Genomic DNA, 12,442 nt, shown 5'->3' on the forward strand with positions numbered 1-12,442 from the left:
ATTACTGCTGTATGAATTAAGAATAGAAATAACAGAGAAATGTATAGGTTCTGTCCTTGCTTAAGAAGATGAGGAATTGTTGGAATGAGGGCAGTCCTACAGAGTGCTCCAAGATTCTATCTTCTCCATCCAGCGTCACTGTTTAACACCCTCATGGAACTGCTGGGAGAAGCTGTCCAAAGATTTAAGATTAATGCCATCAGAGTGCAAATAGCTCTTGGCTCTATTTCTTCTTTTCACCACAGTGAGAAGTAGAAAAAACTTGGAATTAATGTCTAGCATGGGTGATTAACTAGATGAGAGTGAATGTACCAAAACTCAATCCAGACAGGACAGAGATATGGGTGGTGGGAGGTTTGATTAATCCGGGAGTTTGGGGCTTTGGGGCTCACCTTTTGAGGCAGGTTTTATAAACTCATGAAGTTCTTCTCCGAAACTGGTCGGGGAGAACTCTGCCAGCATCTCTATCTGTGCCTGCTCCTACAGGGTGATTACTGACCTCTATGAGGCATTTCTTGGTATTTCTAAAACATGACAAAATGCTTTATGTGTGGATACCTTTGAAAAAACTGTGCTTTCTGTGATGCGCGTGTGTTCAAACCTGTGGTTGATTTTCTTGTTTTTAACTGTTGTTTTTGCGAGCTACACAAAGTGGTCCTTCGAGGGATGTTTAATAGGCTATAAAGAATAAACAACACAGAGAGAAAGACGAAATTGTGTATAGTCAGAACAACCCAGGAATCCCCCCAGCCAGTGCACCAAGTGGGCCTTGTCCCCCATGCAAGGTGGAGCAACCTTTAAGCTCTCTGCGTTGTTTACTGGGCTCTGGGAGGCTCCCACAAGATCTCGCAGGAGCCTCCTAGAGTCCACATGAGACTTTGTGCAAGTTAAATGTGTGCAAGTTGCTAGTCGACTGTATACTATGAGCTATGTGGGGGCTACATGTCTCAAACTGGAAGTTAATTACTTTGCATGGTACTTACAACTCCAATAGGGAAAGCTAAGACAGCCATCATCCAATCACGGAGGGAAATGAGTTTTCTTAGTTGTCTTTCTTGTTCTTGGCTGTCATTTCCTTTAGTAAGGAGGCTGGAAAGGTCTGTCAATACGCAGATCCCGAAAAAGACCGCTTGAATAACCTGCATTAAAACATTAAAGATATATTAGAGTGCCAATATACACCATCTCTGCTGTAAATAAGACCAATGCAGTTGTTTTCACAGTAGTGATTTTGTTAAGCCATTTTCTAAGATATACATCGAAAATACCAGAGGTTACCCTTGTGTGAGGAATCTTCTCACATAGGAAGCCAAGCAGAAAGAAAGCCACAAGGAAAGGGTGTGTGGCAGTAATCAGGCACATCAGAAAAACCACTAACATGGAAATGAGGAAACAGAAAAGAGGCCATCACAAAGGAATTTTAGAACGTGATGCAGACAGTTAAAAGGGGTGAGTGAGAGAATTCAAGACAGAATCAGGGCTGGTAGATGAACATGACTATCCTGTTTGCAAAAGGTCTCAAGGGTGTCAGGGCTTGTGGTCTAGAGCACCACCAGTGCTAAATTCTTCAGAATGAGCCAGTTAGCAGCATTATAAGACCTGGTAGGACTCTGTTGGTCTCGTGTCACCAAACCTCTATAAAAGTCGCTACTTCAAAGTCCCAAGTGTTTCCCAGCTCCTCAACCCTATTCATAGCCAGATGAAATTTGAATAAAAGAGAATGGGTGGCAGTTATCGTCACCCTTCCCTGTCAACACCTGAAACACTTAAGAAATGGCGCTGCTCAAGTCTGTCCCACATAATTTGTTATGATTAACACTTTATCCTAGATTATATTATGATGTTGAGCCTTTGATAGCCTGATCAGAATTCAGCAAGAATTCAAAGAATCTGCTAACATGCTTAGGACATAAAAGTTTTTGGGCTGCTTTTCCCAAAATGTGTGGGCTGAAGACAAGACAGTAATCTCATCCTGGTGAGGGTCTGGAATATTAGAGATTTACAGCCAACTGATGTGAGGTACTAATAATGCTAACAATTGTATTGCCAGATTTTCTTGACTGGCTTTCCAATATAGGATGGACATGGATCCAGCTTCCAACAGGTTGCCCATTTTTATCTGCAGAAATGAAATCCTATGCTTCCTGTAATCTAACCCAGTAATTGAGCTAGCAGGTCCCCAATCATATAAACATGTGTTCTTGTCTAAAAATGGTTGAAAGCAGCCCTGTATCGGGAAGTTTTAAATGTTTAACGTTTTACTATGTTTTACTATGTACTGTAGGGACGCGGGTGGCGCTGTGGGTAAAAGCCTCAGCGCCTAGGGCTTGCCGATCAAAAGGTCGGTGGTTCGAATCCCCGCGGCGGGGTGCGCTCCCGTTGCTCGGTCCCAGCGCCTGCCAACCTAGCAGTTCGAAAGCACCCCCGGGTGCAAGTAGATAAATAGGGACCGCTTACTGGCGGGAAGGTAAACGGCGTTTCCGTGTGCTGCGCTGTCTCGCCAGATGCTGCTTCGTCACGCTGGCCACGTGACCCGGAAGTGTCTCCGGACAGCGCTGGCCCCCGGCCTCTTAAGTGAGATGGGCGCACAACCCTAGAGTCTGTCAAGACTGGCCCGTACAGGCAGGGGTACCTTTACCTTTTTACTATGTACTGTAAACTGCCTAGAGTGGCTGGGGAAACCCAGGCAGAGGGATGGGGTATAAATAATAAAAATATTTTCTGTGTATCTGAAGAAGTTTGCATGCACATGAAAGCTTATACCAAGAACAAACTTAGTTGGTTTCTAAGGTGCTACTGGACAATTTTATATAGATAGATAGATAGATAGATAGATAGATAGATAGATAGATAGATAGATAGAGATAGATAGATAGATAGATATAGATATAGATGATATAGATATAGATAGATATAATATTACTGCTATTATTAAATGTATTACAGCAAGCTGTAATGCAGCATTTCTTCTGCATGCAAGCTGGCTTTCAAACTGATTCTTTCCAGTACTACCTGCTTAGAATTATATTCCTGTGCCTGACCACTGGCCTTCAGAAGCAGAGCAATGTGAAGGACAGCAACACAATTTGCAGGAAAACCCTAAAATAAACAACACCTTGCTGCAATGATGATGAAGACCATCTCAAAGATGTGACCACGTTAAGAGACCAATACTTTTCTAGGAATAATCAAGGATAGCTACATTACTAAAAACTATTAATTGATTAAGCCTCACACTAAATGGCTGCCTACATTCTCTCCACCTGTGAACAGGAATCAAAGGCACCAGTCCTAGGCCTCCTTTCCTAGGAGTAGATTCCACTGAACCAAATAGGACTTATGGCACAATCCTAACTATGTCTTCTCAGAAGCAAGTCTACTAAGATGTAAAATCTTGTGCACTTCTGAAAGCCAACAATCACTTTTCTGCATAGAACAGACCACAGAAACCCTCATGAAGATGAATAGGTAAGATACTTTAGAACACAAATTTGTTTCTAATTTGAATTATTGCTAAACACAAACTCATGGATATGGGAATAAGAAAATGTAGGCATATCCCAAGGAAATACTTATTAGCTATGAAATCAATGACAACATAGAACCGTCTCCCGAAGGCAATGGTGGAAAGCATCTTGACATCCCTTTTAATGTTAAGTGAGACAAGACATTCCATAATGTGTGTTGGGGGACAATACTGCATTGGCAACATTTGGAGATATGACCTAATGGGCTTTTTATTTTTGTAACTGAGACCCCCCCAAGCTATAAGAAAAGAACTGTTTCAAATAACAGCTTCAAAGAAAATCACACACCCATTCTCTAAGGGGATATAAGTTGTACATTTCCTAATCAATCATAAACTAAGCCTGTCTCCATCAGCAGTGGTGTTATAACAAGGTCACAGAGGGGAGCCAGCCACTCATGCCTCCATTGAGCTAAGCTGAGTATGTTGGCCACTTCACTACTTATGTCCCCAAATGCATGCAGCAAAGTGGACAGGACATGGATGGAGATATGTATCCCTGTAGCATTTCAATAGTGAGACACAATTATAAGAGACACATCTGATGAGCCATTTTGGGGGGAATCTTTGTCAAACATCACAGCGTCACATGTCCTTAAGACTACGAATCACCAGCCATTTCCAAATCACTTCCTCACATGTGGGTTAAGAAAGCCATAAGAACAACATGGAAGACACCTCTAGGGTGTCAGTGGATGCATACTTCAGTCCTATAGACAGCTGCATGAAGTAGCATAGGCATAATTACAAATGTGAAGACTGCCCAAATATCTGAAAGACAGCCTCCTTCCCTATAGAGCCTGTTGAAGTGTAAGGATCTGCAAAGGGGGTCCTCCTTGCTAGTTTCTCCACCCTATAGACTCATAGGGTGTGTGTGTGACCTGGAAGAGGGCATTCTTTGTGGAGTTCCTAGGTTGTGGAATTCCCTCCCCATGGAACCGTGACTGGCATCTTCATCATGCTGTTCCCATAGTATGCTGAAGGTGCATCTCTTTGCCCTGGCCTTTGACATCTATAGGACCCACCCTATTCTTGTGCCTGTCTCAAACTGTTTTTAATACTGTCTTCAAAATTGTTGTAACCCACCCTGCAACCTTACGGTGAATAAGGTACAGTAATGTGGTGAATATGTAATAAAATTAAATACTGATGTTGCTATGGATAACAGCAACAATAGCAACAACATAATTTTTCTATCACACCTTTTACTTGCTAAAGTTTGTTTGAAATGACTATCAAGCTTCCCCCAATCTGGTGCCCTCCAGATAGTTTGGACTACAACTTCTGTCATTCTTGATCATTGTCCATTCTGGCTGGTACTGATGGGAGTCCAACTACTTCTGGAGGGTACCAGGTTAGGGAAAACTGACCCTTGAACAATCAGATGTCTTCCTCTTAGGTTTGCAGAAATATGGCTCTGAGGTAGACAAGACAGGGAAATATGCACAATTCCCTCTTCATAGAAGGATTATGTGCACATTCTCTACAAGGCCTGGTGAATGTGCACAATGGCTGGTGGTTACACACATTAACCGCACAATTTATATTCCTCATAATATAATCATAAAATGGGGTTGAATGTGTGTAAAACAAACAAAGATTCAGGTGAATTCCTCAACGTTATAGTCAGAGCAGACCCTTTTAATTAATAGATATAGATGGATGACTATAATTAAACAACCATGATGGTATATAGCTACCTGATCCAGATCTTTAGGCATTCTGGAGATCATTAATACCCAGAAACATTTCTCCCAGAAGGATGATTTGAATGGAAGGATATACTATCAACTCAAAAAGGCAGCAGCTGGAAATGGTAGCAAAAGCATTTAGATCTTTCAGCATGCAAAACAAATTGCTTGAAAACCTGCCAGGTCACATAACCTTCACCTTGCAAGTCTGCCAGATCCACAAGTGTGTTTTTCCTTTGAAGCAGGCAGAATATGATTTATTTCCCCAGATTATCTGTTATGACTTTTCCTGTCACCTCTGTGTACTTCTTGTAGTCATTTGTCAATCCTCTGGCATGGTGTAGTGAGGTGAACACACATTAAGCTTAAGCAGAAAATGTGGTTGATGATACTATCAAATAAGGAAACATTAAGTCAGACGACTTATCTCTTTTACTACTGGAAGTGTGATTGACTGGGCCACAGTCCTTGAGATCAAACCAGTTAGTTCCTCAGCAGGTTTATTTCCATCCCGCTGCTTATAAAGTTTAGACTGGCATTAAATGGACAACAGTCACCTAATCCTATAGAATCCAGTGTATTAAGTTCAGATAAATCACGAGGGACTACGACATGGTTCTGACACTAAGCTGTTCAATGTTTATATATCTATGTCAGGTGAAAGCTTCTTTCCCTTCTCATTTGCTTCAGGTCACCAATGGGTTGTTCTAGTCCCCAGCAAGCAATGTTTCCCACCATGCACATTAATCAGTGGGGTGGAGGTGCTCACCTGACCTCCAGCTGTCCACATCCCTGCTACATCCCAGGACAGAGAGGGTGAGGAGTGAACTGGTGTTGATGCTGGCAGAGCATGTGCTAGACTGGCTCCGCCAATGTGTTTGCACTGTGCCAGCCTTGCTGTCCTCTTGCTTCTCCCCATCTCCATCTCAGTATACAGCAGCAAACATGGGTGACTGGAGATTAGATGAGCACCGCTGCCCCACCCCATCATCTATCACTGACATTAACTATGACCATAATTCAAGAAGTAGGGAGGAAACTACTAAACCAAAGTTAACATTTATTGAAATTTGGAACAAAGGGAGCAACTGAGGAAGACAGTCCTTCCAGCTTGTTTTTAAATGTGTGTTTTTTGGCAACTTTTTGTTTCATACCCAACATAGCCTTGAGTGTCTATGCCTAGCATTTCCAACCAGGCTGCTGTTTGGTCACCACAGACAGTCAAAAACTTGAGAATGCAGTAAGAAGGAGTTGAGGGCCTTATCCACCAAGCTTTCAGTTGCCAGGCCCATGTATTGGCCTGGCTGGAAGAGAGACACTGCAACTGAACCCAGGGGGAACTGTGTGGTGACAGTCATCCCAGCAGCACTTCACATAACTTGGCCCATTAGTTCTGGTCAGGCCAGTTGGGCACTGAAACTGGCGTCTTAGGGGAAGGCTATGGTGAATTCATATTGACATAAGTTTGTAGTCAACTAACTTTTACACAGAGTAGAGACACTGGAATTAATGGGCCTAAGTTAGTCATGGTCATAAATTTCAATGGGTCTATTCTGAATAAAGGCTTGCTGAATACAACTCACAATACTTTACTTAATATGATGCTTCAGAAAGCACTTAGGGCTTTGGCATTATGGGAATGCCTCCACGACGCCAAAACCTTTGCAAACAGAGGAACTTAGGCTTTCTCATCAGGTCATCACTCTGAACAAAGATATCACTGGTGATTTATTCCACGAGTTATTTAACTATTTAAATAAACTTGCTTGTAGCAGGATGGATGCACCAAGGGGGCCCTATGGACTACACTTCTGTTTGCACAAGGGAGGACCAGCAATTTCTCAGGTCTGGATATGACACATCCTGGTTTGTTTATCCGCTCATGTCAAGGAAGGAGTGAAATGGAAGTGATCAGACTATGTTCACATTATAGTTTATTAAACCAACATTCTTGGCTTATTGTCACATGTGAACATGGCCTTCATAGGTACATGTTTAAAGGAACAGCATTTTTAATATATATATTTTTAAAAAACAGAAAACCTCTAGCCAAAGTCATTTTCTAATAATTGCTATTCCCCTCCTTCCTCCCTTCAGTTTAGCTGTACATACAAAATCTGTCTTTATTGCTTTCCATATCCTGTTTACAAGGCAGGATAATTTCATTAAATCTATATCATCCATTCAGCAAATATGTTTATATGGAATACTTTTTTTTATTAGATTACATCTTTTACATTTTCTTTTCTAAAGCTCAGTTTTGTTTGGCTCCTACTCAGCATTGCAGGCTACGCCATTATTTTTACTTAAATATTAATATTACACGCAATGCTACAAATGTGATCAGTGATATATCCTGGGAAGCATGCCAAGAATCAACAAACAGTGGGAAAGGCCATGTAACAGACTAGGTAACATTTGGGACTGCTAGTTAAGTAGGGGGGAAGAGACATACATTGCAGCTGTCTGTACTAAACTGGGCTTAAGGATAAGGTTTCCAGTGGGAGGAAAGCCCCCAACTTTTTATGAATAAATTGCTTGCTCAGTTGGAGGGAGGGGGTAAACTTTAAGATTAAGCTTAGTGAAATCTTTCCCCTAATACATAGCAGAGAAGTTGTATATGTGAACTTCCTCTAACATGCAGAGTAGATCGCACACTTAATCCAAAACAAAATGGCTTCTTATAATACTTGTTTAAATAAGGTGAAATTAAAACATTTCCTGTGAGGACTGTTGCCCAGCTTTAATCTGTTGTACAGTAGTACCTTGGGTTACAGACACCTCAGGTTACAGACACTTCAGGTTAAAAACTCCGCTAACCCGGAAGTACCTCAGGATGAGAACAGAAATCGTGTGGCGGCGGCGCCACGGCAGCGGGAGGCCCCATTAGCTAAAGTGGCACCTCAGGTTAAGAGCAGTTTCAGGTTAAGAACGGGCCTCCAGAGCGAATTAAGTTCTTAACCCGAGGTACCACTGTATTTGTGATTTTAAAATAAAGACTAAAAACTATTTCTGATGACATTTTAGGAGAGCTTTAAAATGTCATGAATTAAGGCTAGTAAAGGTTCTCATGGGTGTGAGATAGCATAATGTGGCTGCACTTTATAGGTAGGAGTAGCAATCAAAGGGATATTGTCATTGCATTCCAAATGGTTTCTCCATGCTATGAAGAGTTCTTGGGATTTGAACACATGAATGCTGGTACAGAATTGGAAAGTAATGAAAGCAAGCTAGTTCACCTGCCTGCTTTGAAGCACTACCAAAAGCCTACCCCCTGCCCTTAAGACCAACACACAGAACATAGCATACCAAGAGCAGAATGTTCCCCACTCAGGTGCCTGCAAATAGTTTCAGATAACTAGATGAAGATACAAACACCATTACAGAAAGGTTACCGGCATGAGGTGGGTGGGGGGCAAAACACACTTTCCAGGATATCCTGGAAAGAAAAAGATAGGATAGATTGACAACCACCATCCATGGGTTATACTATGAGTTCAGATTTCCAGAGAATTAAACAATGGAATATCTAAGCCAGGCTTTTTAAAGAACAGGAAGAGAAAGTGAGTGAGAATGCACACGCATAGCCTGCTTTCCTGCTAGAAGAAAAACTGAGGGCAACGGCATTTACACACTTCTGACAAAATAAAAATGGGTATGCATGGTGTGTGCCCCATGGCTCCTTTTAGTAGCATGCTACTCTTACAGCCTAGTCCTACACAATGTTAAGTGCACCAAAACACACCTAAAAGGGCTTAACAATGTTAAGTGCACCAAAACACACCTAAAAGGGCTTAGGTGTGCCTAACTCTGCACAGGATCAAGATGTAATTGTGCCCTTAAAAATGAAGATGGCTTTCTAGAATTTCCCTCATTTTGGTAATGAAACATAAAACTGTCAAGAGTTCAGTGACTGCAAAAGAGCACCTATCTGCATTCTAGTACACAAACTACGTTCAAACATGTGGCTGGTATGGATCATGGCACAGCTGCATTCTAGCAAAAGTTGGCCAGTAGGTGAAGGCATGGGATTCCCCTCCCTCTCAGTCACCATCAGTGCCAGCAACTGCTCCATGTTCTCTTCCTCACTTCAATGGCCTTTCTGGAATGCTTCCTTTAATAATCTCTCTCCCCCCCAGGTATTCCATTTGTTCATGTCCCATCCCCTCACCCCAGCTTGCAGGCTCCATTTCTTTCTGTACTTCTCCCTCACTACGTGACTCAAACATTAGATCATCCGCTTCCAGCTCTAAATACACATATAAGATATTACTAAAACAATGCAGCCACGTTTGTACTACCCAAAGTAAATAAATAACATAAACTTAAGCAAGCCCCAAGTGGAAAAACGAAGAAACCAGCTAGCAACAGAGCTGGAGAGAGAGCACTTTGATGTCTGAGATACAGGATCAAAGCAACTTCAGAAACCAAGAGGAAGCCAAATTTTCAAACTCTTATTATTCTGAAGAACTTGGAGAACAATAAATTATCTGAAAATCCTCAAAGTACTTTGGGCTATGATGAATAAACACTATTATACCTCTAAAAAGTATCGTTTTGCTCTGACTGTTTACCACTAATTAAGACAGTAATTTTTTCGAACACCATTTCCAGCAACATATTCTCTTTGAAGTGCTCTAGAGATGTTGTTCTTGCACAGCAAAGAAACAAACGCTTTTAAAATTTGCTCTTGATAGCTCACAGTCTTTGATCAATTCTTTACATGCCTCCGGGAAGTAAAACTTTGATATATTTATTTAATTAGGTAGAGTTCAAGAAATAGATGGTAGCAAGTAGCTCGGGCCCTCTTGACATAGTGTCCTATGGAGAAGATGCTATAAAGACAATTTAAAACATTGGCTTTTACCAGAAGCAGGCTAACTACAAACATCACTATTGCTCTCTCTTGTGTTTGTACCTAAAGAAAGAATGAAGCAGATGACTTCGAACAGCCTAGGAAAACAATGTTTACCATTAGGGTTATTGCTTGCATATGGCTTTCCCTACATTTACACCCCATCCTGCCAGATACAAACTGTTCTAAGGGCACTTGGGGACTCTGGAAAGAAAAGTCAACATTCCACACACCTGACTTTAGGATTGTCCCGAGGCCTGTGCACAGCCTCCGTTACTCCACCAACTATGGGGAGAAATGAATTACAAAACAAGTAATGAAATGTATACAGGATCTCCTATACCAGGGGTCTGCAACCTTTAAGACAAAAAGAGCCACTTGGACCCGTTTCCAAAGAAAAAAAAACTGGGAGCCGCAAAATTCGTCATTATAAAAATAACTTTTTTGTCACTTTTTTTTGTTATTTCTTTGTTTGACCCCTCAGAATTACTCCTCCTCATAGAAATAAACGTTAAATTAACAAGTTACCTTTTTTGTGTGTGTTTGTTCTTCACTTCCCTTCAAAACAGTGACCAGCGTACATCCCCCTTACAATGTAGCGGGCGGGCGCGTGGGCGGGAAGGTGTCGGGACGGTGCGTGACTAACGCACGCACCACCCCCATGCGACGTCACAGCCAGTACAGTGCCCGCCACAGTGGGGAGTGTCGGGGCGCACAATGCACCTCCTCCCCTCGCTAGTATCAGCCCCAGAGCCACGGCAAAGAGCCACATGCAGCTCTGGAGTAAGGTGTAAAAGAGCCACATGCGGCTCTGGAGCCGCGGGTTGCAGACCCCTGTCCTATACTAAAGGCTAAGCCATCTAGACCCTCTGCTAGATTCTAAACCTCCAGACAACAGACACAGGCTCCTAGGCACCACAAAACTATGGGTGGCATTCTACTTACTCTGGCCTCTTCTTTCCAGGGCAACCATGCTTACCCCCAGCAGAGATGAACTTGGCTTATCAGTCCAGTCGGGTTGAATGGGCCTGCCTCACTATTGCTGCTCTGGAATTGGGGTCTCTGGCCCTGGTCTAAACTTTAAGCGTCAGGGTGAGTGCAGGCCATAGGGGGAGTCAGTGGTGGGTTTTTTACTCCAAAAGCGTCCGTGAGTATCCTCTCCACCTGCAGCTGCTTCAGCAAGTCTCTGACTTGGTCACGAGGAATCATTCAAGAGGGCTAGGCTCAATGCCTCTGTGTAGGCAGGGAATACTGCAACCCCAATGTTAAACTGTTTTTTGCCTCTCAGCCATCTTCCTCTCTCCTCACCTTCTGCTGCAACAGACAACCCAAATAACAAGAAGGGAGGATAGATGGAGAAATCAGGAAGAAGTGGGCTTGTCTGCTTCCAGTCCCAGATTTTGGCAACACTCTTTTAAAGCCCTATCACAGCAAGGAAGGATGGAACTGAAAGGGGTTCTCTACCACACAACGAGGTCTCGTGACAAATTTGCATAGCACTGCCAAAAGAAGTGAGTAGGTGGGAGAGGCATCCATTCAAGGATCTTATCAAGTAAGTAAAGGCTAGAAACTGAGTGCTCCCTAATTCTCTCTGTTCAGCTTTATAACTATGTAAAAGGACACTTACACAATAAATGACCCTCCTCTTCAGGACACTTCAAACCACCCTTCCCCCACACAGCTGCCACTATCATACATATTTCAAAGGTTCCATCTGGGTGCATCAACTACCTGACTCCCTTGCAGCCAACAGAAAGACGCAGCCTATTCAAATATGCCTGGTCGTTGCTGCTTTAGGAAGCTGAAAAAAGAATTTCAATCTATGATCACAGCGGCAAGACTTTTACATGCACAAAAAAATTTGGGGGGGGGGGGAATCATCATTACCTACCATGGAAGAATGGTTGCAAAAATTATTGGATTTAGCCAAGATAACAGAGTTGATGTGTTTAATTAGAGAAAAATCATTGTTGATATTTACTAAAGATTAGAAACCCCTTATGGACTTTTTGTGTGAAAAAGGAAAAGAACTTGTGATACCTGGGTTTGAGGATTGGAGAAAACATTGGTTTATAGAAAGTGGAATAATTGGAATGTTTTGAACAATTTATATATATAGAAGAAGAATTGGAAGTTCTTTTTTTCTTTTCCCTTCCTCCACCTTCCTCTCTCTCTTTTTCTTTTCCATTTTTTGGTTTAGGTTTTTATTTAGATTAATCTTTTATCCTTGGAATTATAAAAAGATACTGGGTATTTGATATTTTGTATACCTTTTTTAAGGCTTTAATATAATCTATTAGGGAAAAAGAAGAAGATGAAAAGAACGTACTGTATTTAATATCCCACTATTCTATTTTTTGCAAGCCAGGA

General features: G+C 42.0%; 1 protein-coding gene across 2 annotated transcripts in view; it reads right to left on the reverse strand.

Annotated features, from left to right (window-relative positions):
• Positions 1-12,442, reverse strand: part of AIG1 (androgen induced 1) — a 78,570-nt gene that overhangs the window by 57,811 nt on the left and 8,317 nt on the right. For both annotated transcript variants that reach the window (XM_028723572.2, XM_077925936.1), the window contains exon 2: positions 984-1,139. In XM_028723572.2, coding sequence (XP_028579405.1) covers positions 984-1,139 — 156 coding nt within the window. The remainder of the gene's footprint in view (positions 1-983; positions 1,140-12,442) is intronic.

The sequence above is a fragment of the Podarcis muralis genome, chromosome 3 (assembly GCF_964188315.1).
Source record: "Podarcis muralis chromosome 3, rPodMur119.hap1.1, whole genome shotgun sequence".
Taxonomy (NCBI): Eukaryota; Metazoa; Chordata; class Lepidosauria; order Squamata; family Lacertidae; genus Podarcis; species Podarcis muralis.